The 25,072-nt window shown below is 40.7% G+C and overlaps 2 protein-coding genes across 2 annotated transcripts; both read right to left on the bottom strand.

Annotated features, from left to right (window-relative positions):
- Positions 8,321-15,031, bottom strand: LOC102191021 (protein HP-25 homolog 2). Its single transcript, XM_005680592.3, has 3 exons — positions 14,926-15,031; positions 12,459-12,587; positions 8,321-10,952 (listed from the first exon to the last, which is right to left on the bottom strand). The coding sequence occupies exons 1-3, from the start codon at positions 14,966-14,968 to the stop codon at positions 10,486-10,488; spliced, it is 639 nt and encodes a 212-aa protein (XP_005680649.2). The 5' UTR covers positions 14,969-15,031; the 3' UTR covers positions 8,321-10,485.
- On the bottom strand, positions 19,820-22,911 carry LOC102190762 (protein HP-25 homolog 1). The gene is made up of 3 exons (XM_005680591.2): positions 22,739-22,911; positions 21,661-21,798; positions 19,820-20,473 (listed from the first exon to the last, which is right to left on the bottom strand). The coding sequence occupies exons 1-3, from the start codon at positions 22,779-22,781 to the stop codon at positions 20,016-20,018; spliced, it is 639 nt and encodes a 212-aa protein (XP_005680648.1). The 5' UTR covers positions 22,782-22,911; the 3' UTR covers positions 19,820-20,015.

Here is a 25,072-nt window from a genome sequence, read left to right as displayed (position 1 = left end):
CCCTGCACTGGCAGGCGGAATCTTGACCACTGGACCACCAGGGGAGCCCTCAACTACATTTTTGAATGATTGATGCGTGTGTATTAAGATGAAGAAAAATTAGCAACAAGTCCTAAAAGGAGCATGGGGTCTTTTAAAAGAATTCTGCCCAGGCAGTTATTTTATATTCGCTTATCACATTGTTCATTTATGCTTTGCACTTTTCGGTATTCAGGCTTTGTTCACAATTAGGAAATCGTTAGTATGCAGCCACAGTGATTTCAGTCTCAATTCAGGACCACTGGTCACAATTAGAGCCTTTGCGTTGCTTAGCAACTCCATGCTGTGTCCTTCACTCCCATTTGCAATTTCACACCCTCATTCTCTCTAAAGATCTCCAGCACCAACATTCAGCTGATTACCCTGCATTCTGTTTTGCCTAGAAAAACAAATAATTAGAAGGAAATTTTCAAAGTCCTTCCATCGCACCGACTCACAGTTCTGCCCCTCAGCTGAATTTTCTGCCTCCTGGCTTGTTCCTCCGGCTGACACCTACACTGCTGTGTAGTAATTCCACTTGTGCACTTGGTCCTGCTTTCTTGAGCTACTTGCAGACATAGTTTTAGTAAGTCTCCCCTTTCTCACCTAGTTTGTTCTCTTCTAGATCATTCCTTCTGTATGTAACCACACCAGGTTTCCACATCTTCAAAGAGAAAATTCTCCCTTGACACCAAGGCCTTCTCCAACTACTGCCTGGTTTATCCTCTTTACACAAAATCTTCTCAAGAAAGTTTCTATGGGCTGAGTTATATATCCATGAAATTATCATGCTGAAGTCCCAACCCCTAGCACCTCAGAATATTACAGGACTTTTAAGGAGGTGATTAAAGTTTGAGGGGGGGATCCTGATCCTGTTATGAACTGGCAATCTGGACACAGGAAGGTGCAGAGGGAAAAAACATGTGAAGACTCAGTAAGGAGGTGGCCGTCTACAAGTCAAGGAGAGAGGCCTCAGAGACAGCCAGCCCTACCAACACCTTGATCTCGGATATCCAGCCTGCAGAACCATGAGAGAGAAAATGTCAGCTCAGTCACCCAGTTCCGTGGTCCTAAAACTGTTGTCTATACCTCGGTTCCTAATTTCTCTTTCTTTTCAACATACTTCACTCAAGCTTTCTGTACTGTCCCACCAAAAGTGTCGTTATCAATGTCAAGAATAACCCTGACATTGGATCCCGATGATCAGCCAGCCTTTTGCTTGACACACTTGATCCCTGGCTTGTTGATACATTTCTCCCTTGACGCCTGTGCCACCACACTTGCCTGATTGTTCACCAGCCCCAGAGGTTTCTCTCTCAATCCCCTATATGTTGGCATGTCCTATTCTTCAGATTTGTTCTTTTTACTTCTTACCTCCTTTCACCCCGGGGCTTTCCTGGGGGCTCAGTGGTAAAGAATATGCCTGCCTGTGCAGGAGACGCAAGAGACGTGGGTTCAGTCCCTGGGTCAGGAAGATTCCCTGGAAAAGGAAGTGGTAATCCACTCTGGTATCCTTGCCTGGAGAATCCCATGGACAGAGGAGCCTGGTGGGGTACAGTCCATGAGGTCACAAAGAATCAGACACAATTTAATAACTAAACAGCAACAACAATCCATGCACCCCACATGTGATTTCATCCCATGTTGTGCTTTTAAATAGCTTCTAGATGCTGACAGTTCCAGAAATGTCTCTTTCCAGACCAACCTCCTAGATGTCAAAGTCCAGCTGAGGTATCAGACAGTGCTGAATGGTCAGCACAGTCCCATGAAATAGTAATTCTACAGGAAACACACTTTACTGAAGATGGGCCAAGAACACGACATAGAAGCCATCCCAAATACTACAGAGACATTTGGGAGATTCTGAATACGTCAAGCAGAGATTATGGGATCTCTTTTCTCATCCAAGAAAATGATCAAGTTCCAATTAGCTGGCTGCTAATTGTGTGATCAGGACACGATGGCGCAGGAGAGACATTTCGTTCGGCGGTCTCTAGGGTTTTATGCCTTCCCTGGTGGCTCAGCGTTAAAGAATCCACCTGCAATGCCAGAGCTGCAGGAGATGCAGGTTTGATCCCTGGGTCAGGAAGATCCCCTGGAGAAGGAAATGGCAACCCACTCCAGTATTCTTGCCTGGGGAATTCCATGGACAGAGGAGCCTGGCAGGCTATAGTCTATGGGGTTGCGAAGAGTCGGACACGACTGAAGCAACCAGACACGCATGCAGGGCTTTATACTTTGAGAGTCACCTGGGCCTTCTGGTCATAAGGGTTTCATGACTAGCTTCCACGTTTTATCAGTATATTAGTAAGCTGCATATTTATTTAAAATAAACCACTCAAGAGCATTAGCTCTAAGGTTTAGAAAATGTCTGACTGGTTACATTTACAAACTTCCATGGGAAAGGTGAGGATCAAATGTCAGAGCAACTAACCATTCATCCTTTCTTTATTTAAAAAATAATTTTAATTGATATATAGTTAAATTACAATGTTAGTTTCAGGTGTATAGCACAGTGATTCAGTATTTTTACAGATTATACTCTGTTAAAAGCTGTTACAACATAGTGGCTATAATTCCCTGTGCTATACAATATATCCTTGTTGCTTATCTGCTTTATTCATAGTAGTTTGTGTCTGTTAATTCCTTACCCCTAATTTGTACCTTCCCTCTCTTCTTTGGTAACCATGAGTTTTTCTACATTTGTCAGTCTATTTCTGTTTAGCATATATATTCATTTATATTTAAAATGAGCTATTTAATGATTGTATATTTTGCTAAATGGGCTTTCAGAAAATAAACATTCTAGAAAGAATGATGGAAACTCAAAACTTGTTGAAATATATATTCTAAATATTTTGTAAGAATTAACATTATACCATTTACATTTCAAAGCAAACTTCTAGTAGCTTGATGAATTATACTTATGCTGAATCACATAACATTTGTCCCAAGGATCACTGAGAGTTTATTTCTTTTCCTTCAGTATTTTCTCATTCTGTTTTTTGGATTGGGTAATTCCCTTGATCTTTAATTTACTGACCCTTCCCCCTTCCAGCTTCAATCTGCTTTTGACCTAATCTAGCTAATTTTTATTTCAGTATTTTCTTTTCCAGCTCTCAAATTTACTTTTTGAATGTAATTTTTATTTTGCTATTGCACTTCCCTCTCTAAACATGTATTTCCTTTATTTTTGAACATACTTCCCTTATGTAGAAATATATATATTTATGATAGCTACTTTTAAGTTTTTATTAATTTCAACATCTGGGCCTGGTTGAAGTGAATTTCTATCAACTGCTCTTTTTTCTTTGCTGAAGATGGGAATGTGTTTCTCATGCTTCTGTTTCTTGTAATTTTTTTGCTTGAAAACTAGTTATCATAGATAATACATTGTTGAGACTCTGGGTTTTGTTAAGCTGTTCTGAGGATTGTTATTTTCTATATTGTTTCTATTTATTTATAATATATAGATAATATATATTTCCATGTATTATATTATTTTCTATGTTGTTCTATTAGGCAGTTAACATGTCTGAACTCTAGCTGCAAATATTTGCCCTGCTAATATTTCTGCTCTCTTTCTTGGGTTTCTAACTCTTGATTGATTTATTTTTAACCTGACCTCTGTAGGTTTTCCCCGATGCTTGCGTAATTTGGTGCCAAACATACAAGCAGAATTTAGAGAGAGATTGAGCTCGCCCTGTGGGCCTCTAGCCTGGGGGGATAGCCCAGTCTCCCACTGCAGGGCCGGTTCTACCCTCTACCACCTTGAGGCCGCAGGGCTTCAGTGTTCGGTCCAAACTGCATTGCTGTGAGATACGCTCAGTTGAAAAGGCAGAAAATCACAAGCCTTGTCCTGGGCTGCTGTCTATCTCAAGAACAGGTTTCTTTCTTGCCTCTGCCTGCTTTTTCAGGAGGCCCTCTGTTGTCTCACGCATATGGAATTCTCAGCCAGTACTTGCTTAGAGTTCATACTCACATCTTGGGTCTAGAGACTCTCCAGCTGCCAACACTTACTTCCTTTAAATTTCCAGGTGATTCTTCCAGCTCTGAACTCCTCTTTCTGGCACCTTAGGTGGGTGGTAAGGCTACAAACTTCTCTGCTGTTTTTGGCTATAGGGGATGTGAAGGGTTAGGGAGTGTGCTAGGCCAGAAAGGCACACTACTGCAAATTCTACCCCTTCTAGGGGAACATCTTTGAGCATATACACTTGGCCATCCACTATCTTATTTTGCATGCTTTCAGTGTCGTTTCAGTGTTTTATCAGGTTATTATAGTACCCGTGGCATAAACTTCAGGGCTTTTACTTTGATTGTTATCCTGACAGTCAATTAAGTGATATACTTACGGTAGCAGATCTTACATAAGATGTTAGATGGAAAAGCTTTACATCACAGCTGTGCAGACAAGTTAAGTGGAATGAAATCTGAGCCTCCCATGTTCTTTAAAGTTGTTGCCGTTTTTCAGGCCCTTTCTCTTCCTTCACAGTTTTACACTGATTCAGTTCAGTTCAGTTTAGTTCAGTCTCTCAGTCGTGTCCGACTCTTTGCGACCCCATGAATCGCAGCACGCCAGGCCTCCCTGTTCATCACCATCTCCTGGAGTTCACTCAGACTCACATCCATCGAGTCCGTGATGCCATCCAGCCATCTCATCCTCTGTCGTCACCTTCTCCTCCCGCCCCCAATCCCTCCCAGCATCAGAGTCTTTTCCAATGAGTCAACTCTTCTCATCAGGTGGCCAAAGTACTGGAGTTTCAGCTTTAGCATCATTCCTTCCAAAGAACTCCCAGGGCTGATCTCCTTCAGAATGGACTGGTTGGATCTCCTTGCAGTCCAAGGGACTCTCAAGAGTCTTCTCCAACACCACAGTTCAAAAGCATCAATTCTTTGGCACTCAGTTTTCTTCATAGTCCAACTCTCACATCCATACATGACCACAGGAAAAACCATAGCCTTGACTAGACAGACCTTAGTCAGCAAAGTAATGTCTCTGCTTTTGAATATACTATCTAGGTTGGTCATAGCTTTTCTTCCAAGGAGTAAGTGTCTTTTAATTTCATGGGTGCAGTCACCATCTGCAGTGATTTTGGAACCCTAAAAAATAAAGTCTGACACTGTTTCCATTGTTTCCCCATCTATTTCCCATGAAGTGATGGGACCAGATGCCATGATCTTCATTTTCTGAATGTTGAGCTTTAAGCCAACTTTTTCACTCTCCTCTTTCACTTTCATCAAGAGGCTTTTTAGTTCCTCTTCACTTTCTGCCATAAGGGTAGTGTCATTTGCATATCTGAGGTTATTGATATTTCTCCCGGCAATCTTGATTCCAGCTTGTGTTTCTTCCAGTCCAGCATTTCTCATGATGTACTCTGCATAGAAGTTAAATTAAGCAGGGTGACAATATACAGCCTTGACATACTCCTTTTCCTATTTGGAACCAGTCTGTTGTTCCATGTCCAGTTCTAACTGTTGCTTCCTGACCTGCATACAGATTTCTCAAGAGGCAGGTTAGGAGGTCTGGTATTCCCATCTCTTTCAGAATTTTCCACAGTTGATTGTGATCCACACAGTCAAAGGCTTTGGCATAGTCAATAAAGCAGAAATAGATGTTTTTCTGGAACTCTCTTGCTTTTTCCATGATCCAGTGGATGTTGGCAATTTGATCTCTGGTTCCTCTGCCATTTCTAAAACCAGCTTGATACACACCCACTTACTTTTTGGCTGGAAGTCTATCTTTTCAGATCTAAGGATTTTTTTAAAACAGTCTGTGTACTTGGAAATTAACTAGAGGGCCCCTCAAAATTGATTTCTAAAGAGGAAAGCTTATAAATATTAAATAAGTAAAAATAAATAAATAAAAATATAATTATATATACAGTTTATATATATCATTATATATAGGTAAAATTTTGTATACATATATATTCATACACATTGTGTATGTTTTAGGATAATATATGTGTTTCTGTATGATTGTTGGAATAAGTTAGTTTGTATCTGTGTTATTAAAATCTAGAAGTATAAGGTGCTAACTCTAATATACATAAATAACTACAAATGATATAAAAATAAGTGCTAGGAAGTTGAGGGTAAAATTGGACTATTTTTTGGCAACATATCTAAAAGTAGGGGTTAGGATTATGTTTAGGGACAAACCTCTGAACTCCTCACGGCTCAGTTCACCTGTGGTTCATCCAAATGGGACAAAAGGGACTTAGAGCATCGGCTGCAGGGAACAGAAAGACAGTCTAAGCTGGTCACGCTGCTGAAATCATGTCCGTATTTCTAGTGAGACAAATGATGTGTATACTTTCTATTACACTGAAAGCAAACATTTAGCAGAGATACATTTCCATACCCTAAAACCATGTCAGTGTTTAAACAAAAGGTCATTCATTCTGGATAGTAGAAGCTATAATGTTTTTTTGTTTTTTTTGCTATAATGTTTTAATCTTTCCTTCTTCTGCCTCCCGCAATTGTTAGTGTCAGTTACAAATTGGCACTTACCATCTTCCTCTATAAGGATTAAATCACTTGCTGCTGCAGCTGCTGAGCTTCAACAGCCCCTGAAAGGAGTTCAGGGTAGAAAACAGAAATGAGGTACTCTGTGCTCAGGGAAAAGCAGGCAGAACAGGTCTTCAGATAGTTACATATTTTCCAGAGCCAATTTTTTGAGCCCAATTCTATGTCTCCTCATTTCTAGAAAGTACTAAAATCCTTCATGGTGACAACTGTTGCTCGTGACTAGCGAAAGCTTCACGAGAGCAGCAGAAACTTTCTGGAAAAACGTGTGTTTGATTCCACGTAGCCCCTCTTTACCAGAATCACATATATACTGACCTCCCCCACCCTGACCCCGCCTCTCTGGAGCAGTCACTCAGAGGTGAGGTGCTGTCTCTTGGCTGCAGTCCTCATTTTTGCTCCAAATAAAACTTAGCTCGCAACTCTCACATTGTGTATCTTTTAAGTCGACGTTAGTAAGTAGAAATTAGTAGTAAATGTTTGTTTCCCACTCATGGGAAAAGTTATACCTACCTTCACGCCTTGGCTACACATGTGCATGTGCGTATGTGGACGTGTGTGCACACACACACACACACACACACACTGGAAGTCAGAAGTGGCAAGCGTCAGTTCTGTGCTTTACGTGTTTTTTCATCCCTATATAGTTATAAAAATGCCTTCTAAAAATGGTGAGAAATTGAGTGGGAAAATTTATATTAAAAGGGTTTTAGGTGGATAAAGTGCCTCGCTGATGTTCTTTACCATTAGTAGAGACTTCATATCCAGAAACAACTAAAATGTTTGAAAGAAAGAAAATACACTGTTTCCGTCTTCCTTGCAATTTTTCAGAAATAACTAAAAAATATTGGTGAAACAATATGTCTTCTTTCAAAATATTCTTGGATATTATAGAGCACCAGGTAAATTAAGACAAAAGCAGGTAAATTTGTTTTATTGAGAGTGAAGGGCTTGGAGCATAGTAAGTACTTAGTATGCATAATTTTCTTTCTTCTTGTTCTCACTGCTGCTGCTGCTGCTAAGTCGCTTCAGTCATGTCCGACTCTGTGTGACCCCATAGACGGCCGCCCACCGGGCGCCCCCATCGTTCTCCCTATCACTCTGAAAATATCTGTCTGCTGAATAAATGCATGAACGGTTTGAGTGAGTGTAGACTAAATCACACTACAAGTTATGATTGGAACAAAGTCAATTTTTAGTAACAACAAAATAACAAATCTGATGATAGCAAGTTAAACTTACATGTGTTAACAACTGTGCTAAGCGTTTCTCGGCTCTCATTGTTTCAGAAACTATTGAGCACCTAGAATGTGCTAGACATATGTGGGATTTTGAGATTACAATAAAGACCAAAATAAAAGCTAGTTTTTGATATCATGAAACTCACAGGTTAGCAGAGGAGAGAGACATTAGTCTGAGAATTTTTTAAATGAAAGAATAAAGTGATGGCTGTTATTATAGAAGTTATTATAAAGAAGTTATTATAAAGAAGTTATTATAAAGAAGTAAGAAAATCATAATGTAAGAATGCATAAAAGGGGCCAGTTAGTTTATTATCAGTTCCTTTCTCAAGAAGCTATTTCTGAATTCTGACTGAGCACAAAGAATGTTGGTGGTTATGGAGATAAGTGACCTAGGCAGAGGGTTGAACGGTGTAAATGCCCTATGGCAGTGTGGTCCAATGACCATACATTATTTAAGGGACTAAAACTTCAGTGTAGCTGGAAACCAGTCACTAAGAAAAACTGTAGTAGGAAGAAAATATGGAGAGGTGTAAAGTAAGTCATATTAATAATTTATTTTTTATTGAGATATCATTGACAAAATGGAGTTATTTCCAGATGCACAACGTAATGATTCAATATTTGCATATATATTGTGAAATGATCACCATAGTAAGTCTACATAACAACTGTTATCATACATAGCTACAGAATTTGTTTTCTTGTGATAAGAACTTTTAAGATTTACTCTCTTAGCAATTTTCAAGTATACAATTACAATTTGATTTTTAATCCTAAGAAAAAGGAGAAGCCATGAAATGATTTTGATCAGAGATTAATATGATAATCTTGTCTTTTGTGCAATGAGCATTCACTGCTGGGACAGATAAGTCCAATCAAAGAGGCACCGAGTTGAGGACTGGCCTACCAGTTAGCAGTGACAGGTGAAGATGATGGTGTTGCTTGTAGGAATGTAACGATGGAAACTGATTTAGCTTGGTGACAGATTGGACTGGGGAGGTGACATGAAGGGAGGTAGGTGGCCCTAATCAGTGGATGGTGATGTTCATGGGGAAAGGAAACAATGGAAATACAGGAGGTGCTGGAGGAAGAAGCAGTCATGAACTCAGTTTTGGACACATCGATACGGCAATCCTGACAATGCCACTGTGTTCACCACTGATCTCTGATCTCTGGTACACATTACAGAGGTGTGATTCATTCTTGTGTCTGTGTGTGAACTAGAGTGGGATCGCTAAGGTTCGAGATTGTCTCTTAGCACAGTATGGATGTTTAAGAGATGATGGAAAGGAAAGGGGGAAGAGTAAGGAGAGTGGAGGATGGTAGGTGACGTCTCTAGGGGAGAGCAAGTCTGTAAAGGAGAACAGGTTTATCAGGGCTGCATTTGGTTACATTTAGCAGAAACCAGTCTGCACTGGCTTACTCAAATCAGGGATTGTTATTCTCATCCGTAAGTCTGGTGTGTCTGTGCAAGGACATTGTCTGATATGTTTCCTACTCCTTCAGTCTGCTTAGCAATACATGTCTGTTGTTCTCAGGTTTGCAAAACTGCTGCCTCTGCCACAGGCATTGCATCTTCCTGGGTGTGGGAGTAGGGGAGGGGTAATGGGGGAAAAGGGAAGAGTAGAGAGCAAAGGATAAAAATCCAAAGAAGCAAGTCACTTGAGGATTTGTCTTTGAAAGAATCATCCAGGAAGCCCTGCCTGACTATATTTCATTCTCCAGATGGTGTCACAGGTGACCCATGGTTTGCAAAGAGGGTGAAGATCATGCCCTTAACTAGGTTCACTGACAACCCGAAGTTCAAGCTCTGTTAGAAACAAATCTAAAAAGTGACAGAATGGGTACTGCATAGTGTCTGAGGAGCATTATGCAACAAAATAATTCCTTGAATCTGTACCATTGCTCCTTGCTCAAACCATCTTCAAAGTATGCTGCGGCTAAGTCGCTTCAGTCGTGTCCGACTCTGTGTGACCCCATAGACGGCAGCCCACAAGGCTTCCCCGTCCCTGGGATTCTCCAGGCAAGTACACTGGAGTGGGTTGCCATTTCCTTCTCCAATGCATGAAAGGGAAAAGTGAAAGTGAAGTCACTCAGTCGTGTCTGACTCTTAGCAACCCCAAGGACTGCAGCCTACCAGGCTCCTCCGTCCATGGGCTTTTCCAGGCAAGAATACTGGAGTGGGGTGCCATTGCCTTCTCCAGTATGCATCAAATGCAAAATATACTTGGTAGATTATATTCATAGCTTAGTGTGACTTGAAGCAAATTTTCTTCATCTCTTTGGGATATTTGCTTTCCTAGCTATACTATAAATTGTGAAATTGAACTCGTGTCAAGGGCTGTGATCAACACTATTTTTTCCCCTCTGGTGAAAAACTATCAGAAAAAAACAAAAGGCATGATGACTTTCCTGGTTCCCCAGCCTCAACCAGCCCTTGATTCCTGACCTACCCTCTCCCCAGAGTTCCTAGGATATAGCAGAATACATGAAATTTCATGGGCTTTCAATAAGAAATTGTTGACCAGTTAATGAATGATTAATCTTTACTTCTCTTTAGGGTTACATTCACATGGGTAAAATTGAGCATTCTTAATGTGATTTATTCAGTGATCACTGAAAAGTACTGGGGCAGGGAGGGAAGTTTGCTGTGAGGTTTAGGACCACTTGAGGAATTCCAGTGTGCCATCACCCCTTAGCCAGGATAATGTCCATAGAGCAAATACCCAAAGAACATACTTTGAATTGGTCCTTTCTCGGTCTCCATTGTGTCTAGCTTGGATTCCAGCCAGACTCTGTCTCCCAATGTCAGCTGCAAGACAACATTTCCAGAAAGATGCCTATAATCGTCCTTGGCCTTGGACTCCTTCTCCAGGATTTGAGTGCCATTCTTCATGAGCCCTAACTTCACAGCATGCTGGAATAGCTCTATGTCAAAGCCAAAGCGGTACACGCCAGGGATGGTGCAGGTGAACACTCCCGTGGTAAGATTGAAGTGGTCCTGGTCATTATGCAGGGCTTCCTTGAAGACAATGGGCTGGGAGGGGGCTGGGAGGGGATCAATCAGCTTCACTGCAAAGGCAGATTTAGGGGGAGGCAAGCAACTCTCAGTGTCTCCCGGAATCCCAGTTGGTCCTTGCAATCCTGGAGGACCTGGGGGCCCTAAACACCAAAGTAAAACAGAAGAAAGATAGAGGAGATTTGAAGTTCATACATTTCACAGTCCATAAATGTCTTTCCACACCACCCCTCCTACTAACTTACACTGTCCCTTCAAGGATCACCTTACACATCCTTTTCCCAGAAAGTGTCTCCTCCTCCTCTCAGTCATTACAGTGGCAGAATCCAGCATTTACTTTGATTGTAGCATTTGCTTACACTGAGTAGTCATCTCTCCCATTAAGTACCTTTTTTATTTCCTTAAATAGATGATGAGCCAGTGCCCTACCTAATTTTGTTCCTAAAACACGATCATATGGTATCCAAGGTCCAGATGATAGGAATAGTATATTTTTGGAAGCGGTGATTAAATAAATAATTTCTTGAATTGCCCTTTAAATTCGTTTCATAGGTATGATGTTTTTATTATCATAAACGCTAAGTAAGGAGCACTCAGGGAAGACACTGACACAGGGAACTCTAGGAATTGTAGCATTCCAGAAATAAAAAGGGGTATTAGAGCAATGTTTCCCCGGCTGGACTGTGCACTACAGTCAGCTGTGGAACCTGTGAATAGTAGTGTCTTAGTTAACAATACGTGACCATCTGAATTGGAATTTCAAGGGGATAAAACCTGGAACCTGAATATTAACCAATGTCCACAGGTGATTTAAAGGCAGTCAGGTTAAGGAATCATTGGATCACTCTGGTGAATAATTTCCAGTGAGATTGAGATGGCAAAGTAAGTTCTCAGAATTGAGGAGAAAGTGCATAATGCCTTATTCTCAGTTGTTTTCTACAATACCATTTTGCCCTTGAGTTTGCAGGAAACTCCACAGTATTCCAGTGTGGATCAAGGGTGAACACAGAGTACTTATGGGCCTCCCTGGTAGCGCGGCTGGTCAAGAATCCGCCTGTTATTCAGAAGACCCCAGTTCAATTCCTGGGTTGGGAAGATCCCCTGGAGAGGGGATAGGCTACCCATGCTAGTATACTTGGGCTTCCCTCGTGGCTCAGATGGTAAAGAATCTGCCTGCCATGTGGGAGACCTGGGTTCAGTCCCTGGATTGGGAAGATCCCCTGGAGGAGGGCACGGCAACCCACTCCAGTATTCTTGCCTGGAGAATCCCCATGGATAGAGGAGCCTGGTGGGCTGCAGTCCATGAGGTTGCAAAGAGTCGGACACGACTGAGCATTAAGCACAGCACAGAGTCACCATGCCATGTTAAAGAGTACACCAATATGATGTCTGTCTGCCATTTAGGTTCACACGGTGGCTTCTTCAGAACCCATCCCTGGAGTTTTTCTGGGGTAAAAACCTCATCATCTGCTTTAAGACCCTAGGTGTGTAGATGGGCTGGGAAGTGGGAGACCTTGGCAATTTGCCTCCAAAAACCATTGTCTCCATTGTTACTGACCATCAGAAGCATCTGGATATTTCCTTGAGCTTATAGATATTTCAGTCAGAAGAAAGTGACCAATGCAATGTGAAGAAAAATATTTTCTCACCTGGAGGGCCAGGTAACCCTGGAGGGCCTGGCGGCCCTGGAAATCCTTGAGAATCACAGGACCCGGTAACTTCTGGAGAAGTGGCATCAGCCGTGACTGATAGAACAGACAAAGCTAAAATCCAGACATCTAGAGCAGGGGGTCAAACGGATAAATATTCACATAAGTTGAAAGATGGCTTCTCTTGAAAGATTATGTTCCCAACACTGTCTAGGCAGCCAGGTCTCCCAGTCTCAAGAAATAACTGTGAACTCGGTCATAAAGAGAGACTTCCCCCCACTTTCCTTCTTCTTCTTTTTTTAAAGTCTTTATTGAATTTGTTACAATATTGTTTCTGTTTTATGTCTTGGTGTTTTGGCTGAGAGGCATGTGGGATCTTAGCTCCCTGACTAGGGATTGAAATCACAACCCCTGCATTGGAGGAAGTTTTAACCACTGGACTGCCAAGGAAATCCGCCCCCCACCGCCCGCCTTCCTACTTAATGGGGTGCAATCAGGGCCAAAGATAATCTATAGTTTCCTTGTATTTGCTGCTAATATTCTTACTGAAACGTGAACTTCTGATGACCTAGAGGTTTTCTCTAGGACACTCAAACATCCAGTGTCTTTCCCCGCCTTGTCTCTTTAAGTAAATAGTCTTGTGGTATTATCCTTATGACAGCTAGGCACCTGCAGCCCTAAATAATTAAGCATGGTGTTTCCTCAAAAACAAGTCATTGACTGGGGGTTTCATTTATTGATTCTACACTGCTTACCAAATGTTTTCCTTGTATCTGCATGGTAAACTTCTTTCATCCTTAAAAAACAGTTAGGGTTCAAGACAGGGGGACATATGTATACCTATGGCTGATTCAGGTTAATTTATGACAGAAACCAACAAAATACAGTAAAGCAATTATCCTCCAATTAAAAATAAATAAATTTTTAAAAAATTCAGAGTTCACTCATCTTGGGATATCCTCCATGATTTCCTCAAACGGAACTTATTTGTTTTATTTTAAAATGCACAGAAAGAGAAGCTGTCAAATGAACAAGTGATGATGAAGAAGTTTATGCCAAACAGTGGAATAACTTTCAGTTATTTGGGGATCCAAAGACCTTTGCTTGATCCTGAAGTACTGAAACACAAGTTGGTCATTGGAAATGAGGTTGTTGGGTGTTTTTTCTTTTTTAATCAGTGAAAAAGTATCACACTTCATTTTATAATGGTATATATGGTTATGTAAAATATATTCCAGGCCTAAGTGACAAAAATAATTGGTAAATAGATAGTATATCATAGCAAAATAAAAATCAGAGCCTGAGAAATTTAGTTTCTCTGAATATCTCTTTCCAAACTGTGACATAGAGATAATGAGGGTTGTGGTGAGAATCAGTGACAAATAAAGCATCTAACGCACTGTTGGCTGTAAAGAAAATGCTCAACCAGTAACTGAAAATATATGAACATGTAGGACTTTCATTGAATGACACCCCTTTACCTGCCTTAATTAAGCAGTGGTATTACAGCATAGAGATGAGAAGAAAATCTGTTAAGATAGGTGCCTCTGTTTATGGGTTAGCATATGTACAAAGAAAAATTATCCTAGAAAACTGAAATTCATATCATCTATGAAACACTGATGAAGTAACTTTTGTTAAGTATGCACGTCCAAGTGCTAACATTTCAACAGGTAAAATACACTAAAAAACAACAACAACAATAAAAAGAACCCAGCTCTTTGTTGAGATATAGTTTGTATATCATGAAACTCTCATTTTAAGTGCAAAATTTAATGATTTTAAACAAATCCCCACAGTTGTGCAACCACCACCACCATCCAGTTTTAGAAGATCCCCATCATCCTCATGTGTCACTTCCCTCTCGGTCTTCTGACCTTCCTATGAGTATCCTATGCTGATTTCCCAGCAAAGGAAGGTTACCGCTCAAAGTGTTGATGGTCACTAACATGACAACCCAGATCATCCATCAAAGCAGTTCTACGATGGACACACAAAAATTGTCTATGGTGTCTAGACATGTGTCCTTCACGTCTCTAATCTCCTTTTCTTGACATCTTGTGAAATGGGAAAGAGCTTGATATTGTATTCATCAATGGAGAGAAGGGAAACAGCAACACACATTCCACAGTCAAACACATGAAATTTTTGCATTATCTCTCCTTCTGTTTACTTTATATCATAGGTCCCTTGTGCTAATTTGCTAGTAATTAGGGCTATTTACAAACTGATAACATAAGCTTCGGTCCAAATCGAAGGGGGTAGAAATGGAAGTTACCACACTTATTTACTGTATCTGATTGGAAATGCTGATATGAAATCTATCCTTTTGTCCTGTGTTGTGGGGAAATTGTATCTCAGAATTATCATGATCATAAAATGAATCACAAGTGTTGGCAGGAGACAGTCCTTTGGATAGTTCTTTGTAACAACATATGGAATCCGATTCTCTAGTGATTACACTTACCTACACACACCATGGAGAGAGACTGTCCTCCTCTCCCAGGCATCCTGATGCAAAGATGGAAGTTGTTGTAAGGGGTATGTCTTCAGCTGCTCTGTTCCTCTTTCACTTGTTTGCCTTTCAAAGGTATGAGGAAGATGTTCTAATAAATCAATATTCTTTAATATTTAATTTTTTGCCTGTCTGAGGCCAATGACCTCAGTTGGTTTTTAACCAGAATGAAGTTGTGCCAGCTGATGTTCAGAAAGAAGCTCTGTGTGTTATTTGTACCCTCTTTTTTCTTTTACTAACTTCTGGAATAATTGAGAATTTAAAAATTTTATTATTTATTTAGGTGTTAGTCCTTTTGTATTTTTCTATACACATATGCGTATAACTTTTCTGTTTATTTTTGCTTTTTTTTTCAAATTTCTATTGTTTATATATAGTACTGCATGCCGCCGCTGCTGCTAAGTCGCTTCAGTCGTGTCCGACTCTGTGCAGCCCCATAGACGGCAGCCCACCAGGCTCCGCCGTCCGATATCCTGTTGAAGGAAGAAATGGCAACCCACTCCAGTATTCTTGCCTGGAGAATCCCATGGACAAAGGAGCCTTGTGGGCTACAGTCTATGGGGTCACAAGAGTCAGACACAACTTAGCAACTAAACCACCGACACCACCGTGGATATCCTATGCTTAATGTAACTATTTCCTATTGAAGAGCATGTACACTGGTTATAGTGGCTCTTTAAATTTTTACTTATTTTTAATCGAATGAAGGATTCTTTAGATTTATAGTGCTTTGCATTTTCAAAAGTTTCACACACATGATTTCATATAATCCCATAATAACCCTTTCCTTTTTCTTAACCCCCTTCCCCCTCTCCGCTTGTAACCACTAGTTTGTTGTCTGTATCTGTGAGTTTGCTTCTTTTTTTAATCCACTAGTTTGTTGTATTTTTTAGATTCCACATAAAAGTGAAAGCATACAGCATTTGTCTTTCTCTGTATGGCCTTCCAAGTCACTCCATGTTGCTGCAAGTGACAAAATTTCACTCTCTTTTATGGTTGGGTACTATTCCTTATACAAATTATATGTGTGTATATATATATATATATATATATATATACACATACATATTCTTTCTCTCCACTATTGGGTTATTATCTATGGCTTTGGTTTTATTGTTGTTTTTTTAAGTATGATTTTTGTAACATTTAGCGTATATATTTTCAACTTATCATAGGCTGACTCCTCAGATTTGTATCCATGAAATTTCATTTCCCAAAGATCAGGAAAATGTAAGTACGTTTGCCCTCACTCTTTTTCAACATAGTACTAGGCGTTATAGCCATTGTAATAAACAGTTAAAGGAGATAAAAGGCATGCCAATCAGGAAACAAAATAAACAAACCTGCCCCAATTGTCTATGTTAGAATTTCAAGGACTCTACAAGAGAAAGTCCTAGCACTAATTAGTGAGTTACACAAGGTTAAAGGAGACAAGGTGAGCACACACGCAAAAATCGATCATATTTCTGTTTACTATCAGTGAACTCATTGCAAATAGAAAAGAAAAACACAATATCATATATTATAGCTCTGAAGAAATGAAATACTTGTATAAAAGTCTAATAAGACATGTATAGGATATTGCATGCTAAAAGCTACAACCAGCAATCCCATTCCTGGGTATTTATCCTGGAGAAATGAAAATGTATATTTCTGTAAAAACCTGTGCATAAATGTTTCAGATAGTTTTATTTGTTATAGCCCCAAACCAATGAGTCACTATTCATGAATGGATGAACAAGCTGTGGTACATAATATAAAGATACTAGGGAACAACAATGTCTTTTGGAGGAAAGGAAATGGTGAGAACTTCATCACATGGATTGCTTCATTCCTTTGCAGGATGGAAAGAACCTACGTGACATCTTCTCATTGGTGCTGACAAGAAAATTCCAAGCTGGTTGATTAAGATCACATGTTGAAGGAAGATCAAAACTACAGTTAGGTTAGGTATTAAATCTAAGTTTGGTATCATGAGTTTTAGCACAAGTGATACCATTTTGGATCTGTGATTCTTCTATTAAATGGATCTTATGTTCATTATACTGAGTCTCAATCACAGAGTCACCCTAATATCCATCAGCATAAGAGTAGATAAATGGTGTAGGTTAGATAAATAGAGTAGATAAAAGAGTAGACAAATAGATAAATTGTGGCATATTTGTAACGGAAGACTACATTTCCATTCAAAGAAACGTTTCCTACTGTTACCACAGTGTGGATGGATTTCACAGACATGATGATGAGTGAAAAAAGACTAGACACACAACATTTTATATTGGATTATATCATTTATACAAAGTACAGGCATAGGCAAAGATGACAGCTTCCCAGGTGGTTCAGTGATAAAGAATCCATCTGCCAATACAGGAGATGCAGGAGATGGGGGTTCTATCCTTGGGTTGAAAAGATCCCCTGGAGGAGGAAATGGCAACCCGTTTCAGTATTCTTGCCAGGACAATCTCATGGACAGAGGAGCTTCAAAGTCTACTGTCAATGGGGTCGCAAAGAGTTGGACACGTCTGAGCAACTGAGAGGGAGCATCAGTTCAGTTCAGTTGCTCAGTTGTGTCCAACTCTTTGCAACCCCATGGGCTGCAGCATGCCAGGCCTCCCTGTCCATTACCAACTCCCAGAGCTTGCTCAAACTCCAGGATGCCATCCAACCATCTCATCCTCTGTTGTCCCCTTCTCCTCCTGCGCTCCTGAGCATGAGCATAGGCAAAGATAATTGATAAATGATGCTGACAGTCAGAAAAATAGATTCAATGATGCAGATGTGATTGTGGATGGGAAGGGCACCGAGGAGACTTCTGGGATGACAGAAATGTTCTATGTATCAATCTGGATGATGGATCCATGCTTGTATGCATATAAAATTAATTAAACAGTTTACTTTAGATTTGTGTTTTACTGTATTTAAGTTATACTTCAATAATAAAAAGAAAGCCACCAATATTCTTTTATTTTTTTAAATATTAATTTATGTATTTGGCACTGGGTCTTAGTTGTGGCATATGAGATGGTTAGTTGCAGCATGGGGGATCTAGTTTCCTGAACAGGATTTGAATACAGTACTCCTTTATTGGGAGTGCAGAGCAGAGTCTTAGCCACTGGACAACCAGGAAAGTCCCCAATATTCTTTTACAAGTCTAGTCATCAGTAGCATAAAGTTGACTTATGTCAGTGTACAGAAAACATTGTTACTTTTATCCTCCTGCTCAACCATGGATTATGTGGCTTTGATTTAATGCCTGCAAGAAGATTGTTACAGCTGTAAGAACTGCATCTTCATTCCTTGTAGAAGAAAAGGAGAAAGCAAAGGGCAGAGATCAAAGGCCAAAAGCATAAGCCAGTTGAGTCATATCTCTTTTAAATAAGACTCCTGTAAGTACCATGCATTTACATCTCACCAGGAAGGATAGTGCTTTTTGTGGCCACCCTGAATGCAATAGAGGCTGGTCAAATTACTTTTTTTTTTTTTTTAACTGGGTTCATTGAGGCAATGCGAACAAAATTAGCTAAAATAGAAATTGCTAGAACGGATATTGGGTAAGTAAGTAAATAAGTAGCAGCTTCGAGTAAATTACTTCATGGGAAATAGACGGGGAAACAGTGGAAACAGTGTCAGACTTTATTTTTGGGGGCTCCAAAATCACTGCAGATGGTGACTGCAGCCATGAAATTAAAAGACACTTACTCCTTGGAAGAAAAGTTATGACCAACCTAGATAGTATATTCAAAAGCAGAGACATTACTTTGCTGACTAAGGTCCGTCTATTCAAGGCTATGGTTTTTCCTGCGGTCATGTATGGATGTGAGAGTTGGACTGTGAAGAAGGCTGAGCGCTAAAGAATTGATGCTTTTGAACTGTGGTGTTGGAGAAGACTCTTGAGAGTCCCTTGGACTGCAAGGAGATCCAACCAGTCCATTCTGAAGGAGATCAGCCCTGGGATTTCTTTGGAAGGAATGATGCTAAACCTGAAACTCCAGTACTTTGGCCACCTCATGCGAAGAGTTGACTCATTGAAAAAGACTCTGATGCTGGGAGGGATTGGGGGCGGGAGGAGAAGGGGACGATAGAGGATGAGATGGCTGGATGGCATCACTGACTCGATGGACATGAGTCTGAGTGAACTCCGGGAGATGGTGATGGACAGGGAGGCCTGGCGTGCTGTGATTCATGGGGTCGCAAAGAGTCGGACACGACTGAGTGACTGAACTGAACTGAACTGAACTCAAGTAAATTATTAATCTGAAAACTATGAAGCCACAGAAATTCCTTCACTTCCATCTTTGACCCTCTGCCGTATCTACTATCACTCATCCAATTATCTTTAGATCATTTGATGGGAAGCATCTTCATTTGCTATTTTAAGCAAACTTGCTATCTCTGCCAGAGATATTTACTTGTATATTTACATCCTTAATTCCCAAAATAGATTTGAGAGTTTCAGTGAGGTTTTTGTCCCCTGGGGTGAGGTGGGGTGTTGTTGAGTTGTTAAGTCATGATCCAATTCTGTGATCCCAAGCACTGTAGCCCATCAGGCTCTTCTGTCCATGGGATTTCCCAGGCAAGATACTGGAGTGGGTTGCATTTCCTTCTCCAGGGGATCTTCCTGACCCAGGGATCAAACCCACATCTCCTGCATTGGCAGGCAGATTCTTTACCTGCCGCTGAGCCACCAGGGAGGAGGGGTGGGAGCAAGCAAACCAGGAGTTGAGTGGGGGTTTTCCTGGTGTGTTTAACAGCAACCTGGCTGGGCAGCCTCCTACCTCACTTTGTTTTTTCACCCACTTTTTGCCACCCAGGATCTTGAAATTTGGGAATCACAAGAAATTATTGATAAATTGATGAACCATGCATCTTTATTGGTTTCAGCAATTGCTAATACATTCATTTTGTTCAAGTTGGCCATTACTGTTTTAGTGATTTGTTCATCATTTAGCAGTTCTAGATAAAATATTTGGGATGTAGGAAGCTTTTTTTCTTAAATTCAGGGTTACTTGAGGGAGAGAATCGTGCAGTTACCCCTAGCTGTCTTAATTCCCATTGAGCAAAAACCCATAAAACACAGTGTGAGTAGTTCCTTTTTCAGATTCTTCTCTGTCCAACTTAGACTCCAGCCAGACCCTGTCCCCTTTCTCCAGCTCCAAGATGGAACTTCCAGAAGCCTGCTCGTGGCTATCTCCAGCTTCCGCTCGCTTGTCCCGGATCTGGGTGCCATTCCGCATGAGACCCACCTTGACAGCACTCTGAAACAACTCAATGTCAAAGCCAAAGTGGTACACGCCAGGGACACTGCAGGTGAACACACCAGTGGCAGGGTTGAAGTGGTCCTGCTGGTTGTACAGAACTTCCTGGAAGACAATGGGCTGGGAGGGTCCTGGGAAAGGCCCACTCAGCTTGACAGAAAAGGCAGACTGAGGCACGGGTGGGCATTTCTCAACCAGTGCAGGAAGCCCAGGTCTCCCTCTTGGTCCTGGCATACCCATGGGTCCTAGATTCCAAAATAAACAGAAAATAGGATGATACCATTTAAGGTTTTGTATTTTGCATAGTAAATGAATTAGTTCTTCCTTTCTATGCTTCTTGCCCTTCCAACTACTTTCTTCTCACTGGTCAGAGCCTAGCTCAAGCATCACTGCCTCCAGAAGGCTCACCTCTCTCCTCTAGATTTGGAAAAGTTTTGTCTCCTTGTACCACATCTGGTATTAATTGTTCCCATAGTTATAAAGAATTACCACAAAGAATTATAATCCTTCCCTTAAGTGACGGCCTCATCCAAACTGGGAACAAGAGTTGTACTTCATTTTCTTCCTAAATGTCATACTCAGCATCATTTATAAAATTAGCACTCAATACACGTTAAATAAGTGAGAAATTGAATTAATAAGTATATGAATAGATCTTTAGACATGTCTTTTCTTTACTATAAGGCTGAATATTAAGGATCATTATTGGAAGTTACCCAGATAAATCTACGGATCACACTAAGGCAGGACCAAATGGAAATTCTGAACAGGGATATCCAAACATGCCTGTTCATCAGAACAGCTGTGGAACACCATCCGACCAGAGTCCCCCAGTCACTCAGGGCTAGTCTACACTGTAGGCCTCTGGAGGACTCTCTGAGGATGGAGACTAGGAACCTACATGTTTAACAAGTCTGTGAGTGATTCTGATGCTCAGCCAGATTGCAAAACCATTGCTTTAGAAGTTGAATACAAGTCTTCAAAGCTGATGGGATCTCCATGGGAGCTTAACCAAATGTACTTCTCAGCAGATGGCAAGGGAACAGGATGTCAAAGTATCTGCTGTTCCATACGCCTGTGATATCACTGACGAACCTCAGCTTACACCTGCCCCGTGTGATGCCAACATAAGTGCTCTGCACTTCCAGAGATGGGGCTGTACTCCTATGTTTCAACTTGCACTGCGCATCCGGTATGTCTGAACAGCTGTTTGAGCATACAGATTTCTTGGGAGTTGGAGGCTGTCTTAGTAGATGAATCTTAGGACTCTACAGAATTGAGAAAAAGAGGCCATAGTCATTCGTTACCAAAAAGTAACTTATCTCAATGATCAATATTTTCATCAGATCACCTGGAAGATTTCACTGAATCTCTGAACACTGAAACCAAAGAGACACTATGGAGGCTAAGAGAGCCATTGAATTTTTTTCACCTGCATAACCAGGTGGCCCTGGAGGACCCCTGGGTCCCGGAGGTCCTTGGGGCCCGCGAGGTTCACACAGCTGAGAGTCTGCTGAAGACTTGACATCGGCCACAAGTAAGAGGACAAACTGAGCTAAAATCCAGAAACCTGGATCAGAAGAAAAATCAATGAAGTTTCAGATAGCTTGGGAGACGGTTCAGACTCTCTTAAAGAGATTGTGCTACAAATTTTGTCAACTGGCTGGATGGTTTTACGATTCCAAGAAACTGATATTATTTCGATCTTTAGCTCCATGAAGTACTTCATGCACCAATGCTATGATATTTCCAGACAATATCAGGAAGCACTTTGAACTGAGATACTTCACGTTGAACACAATGAAATTTTTTTAAAAAAATCTTCTAATTTATGCTATATGAAATCAGTGTTGCTTTTTCAATCTTATGCAAACCTCTCATGGACTCAGAGCCTCCTGCCATCTGTTTAGCAGTGATCTTTAAACAACTGTTGAGAGTAATCTCACCAGAAGATATATAAGGAGTGGCTGTTTGTTGGTGAATGAATCAACAAATACCAAAGACTGAATCAGCCAACTACTACTTCCCACTACCCTAAACCTTTTACTTAGTGCAGTAGCCTTCATTCCACTTTGAAGTATCAAGCTGATAAGATCAATATGCTCGCATTATACTTGCTCCTATTAATGCACTTGTTATATTGTCCCCTTTATGGCACATTGAACCTTCTACCCCTGGTCCATGGCCAGGGGGTTGGAGATCCCTGATTTATGTCATATGACCTTGATTTAATTTGAATGATTTGATATTGATTTCATAATGAAAGCAAAGGTCTTGCCCTGTCCCCCATTAGCTTCTGTTCCTTATACTCCCTTTACAATATCCAATTGGCAAATTTGAAAAAGTGTCTTTATTTTTGTCCAGCTTATAGGCAGCTGCCTTCCAGAGATGTTCCAATTTTTAAAAAATAATATAAATCACATGCTGGGAGACTAAAGTGCTTTAGAAAGTGCTATTTACCAATGCAATGGGTTAATTTAATTACGGTAGATATTAATAAGAAAACTTACCTGCAATGTTCATGGACCCAGCTCTTCCCCTTCCCCTAGGCATTGAAGCACTTTTGTTGACCACCTCCTCACCTGTCCTATAATTTGATCATCTGCTTGTTTTTGAAAGTTTATGGTAGATGGCTTAATAGATTGGTTTTTTCTCAGTATTTGATTTTCTGGTCTCATGAAGCTGTAGTCAAGGTTAATTTTTAACCAGATCAGTCAAACATTCAAATATTCCTGGAAAGCTCACAAATTGACATTTAAAGTGAAATACTTCTGTCCACCCATATCTGGAAGTCATCTCTTCTTGTGATGGCCAAGCCTGGGACTATTAAGCTGATGAACTTTGTTTGTTAGAGATGAACCCATCTCTGACTCTTCCAGGATAACAGAAATATGAGAGATGGACTATTATCCCATTTCCTCTAGTCTAAATCCATAGCTTTATAGACTGTGATACTAGCCCAGGGGAGGAAGTGATTTAGTGGATAAAACTGGAGCTAAATACAGAATAATAAACACTTTTCTCCTACATTAGAGCCCAGGAGATTTTTCTTCTGCTTCTCTCCCTTACTATCTATATTTCCTGAGAATGTTTTGCTTTTCTATAATAATCAATCTACTGACATCCTTGTGTGTGCCAACCAGGCACTCTGTGTTTGCTAAAGTGAACCTAAGTTAAGAAAAATATAATTAATTGAGAATGAGACCTTGGAAATAGCTGAGGAAAGAGCCTGACAATCTTCTCTTTAAAAAGCAAAAATAAAACTGGGCAAAACTGCCACACACAAAAATTGCAACTTTGGGAAATGATCAAAGTACCAAAAAAACTAAGAAATATTTATTTTAAAAGTCCACTGAATCTCATTAAGTAACAGTGGTAGTCTATGGCTTCTTTATCGGAGGCTGCTGCTGTCTAACTCCTAACTCTGGGCCAGAAGTTCTGCTGGAGTTGGGGAGGGCTAGGAAGACTGGGAGGAGAGGGGACTGGCTTTATTTTGAGCAGTAGGTGGAAAATCCCATGCCCAGGACATTGTCAAAATAGTGTTATAAGCATCCAATGATCAGGGAAAGCCAACACCACAGCTAGTCTGACATCGTGATAATAGTTAGAGCAAGCAATGGACTAGCCAGAAATTTTAAAGATTGTTGGGGGAATGGAACAGCCAACCAGGACTTTAATAAGATAGATCCACCAAGGCAATATTCTCTTTACACTCTTCGGTAGTTGGGAAAAGTTGGAAATTTTTAGTTCTGTTTCTTTCTTATCCTGATCTAATCACCGAGGAGCTTAGTCACTTTTTTCATAAGACTCCCCATCTTGGATAGTTCTGGGACATTACTTCTGTCTTCATTAAGCAATTAAATGGTGGCTCCTATATGAACATATTAGAAAATACCTTCTGTCGGGAAAAAGCAGCTCCTGTGTCTTAATTTCCCTTTTTACTTCTCTTACCTCTAAACTCAGCCTTGTGTCTTTCTTAACATATGTTAGCTTTGACATGCTATTAAGGCAAATATAGATATACATACAGAATATATCTATACATATGGATAGATGGATATCTCTATATCAGAGACTGGCTAGCTGTTCACCCAAACTGCTTCTCCTTCATCTCAGTTTCACATGGAAATCCTCTCCCTCTTGCAGTTAGTAGGGACCATGCAACTGGCTCCCAGTATTGGCACTCGTGACGGGAGTCACTTTGAAGGCTTGTCCACAGGTTTCTCCCATGTACTCCCATCCATCTTCTTTTCTCCTCTGCCACTTTGAATGTGCAGAACCTGGAAGCGCATGCTGAAGATGCCCATCCACAATAAGGAAGGACCCTGGTTCTCTTACTACTAAAAAGAGATTCACTCTTTTTTCAGAAATACCCTTGCAGAGTTTTTGTGAACACTTTGTTCAGCTGTTGAGAGTTATAGGTGACGGTGCTACAGCAGCTATTGTCACTTTTTCTAATACAGTATTTTAATTCATCCTCATGTTTCAAGAAGAGGAACGATCACAGTTTGTTAGCCCTCTATTATTGTCAGGGGAAAGTTCCAGTTTCACCTCAGCCCCTTCAATAGTACAAATAGGCTTGACAGAGCCTTGAGTTCATGCTCAGTTGCTCAGTTGTGTCTGACTCCTTGCGACACTATGGACTGTAGCCCGCCAGGCTCCTCTGCCCATGGGATTTTCCCAGGCAAGAATACTGGAGTGGGCTGTCATTTCCTCCTCCAAGGAATCTTCCCGACCCAGGGATTGAACCCTCATCTCCTGCACTGCAGGTGGAATCTTTACCACTGAGCCACCAAGGAAGCCCCTGACAGCGCCAATGGGTTGAATTACAGAAAATTATTTAC

The sequence above is a fragment of the Capra hircus genome, chromosome 5 (genome assembly GCF_001704415.2).
Source record: "Capra hircus breed San Clemente chromosome 5, ASM170441v1, whole genome shotgun sequence".
In the NCBI taxonomy this organism is placed as follows: domain Eukaryota; kingdom Metazoa; phylum Chordata; class Mammalia; order Artiodactyla; family Bovidae; genus Capra; species Capra hircus.
Note: the sequence above shows the minus strand (reverse complement) of the source record. Positions and strands in the feature narration are given on the sequence as shown.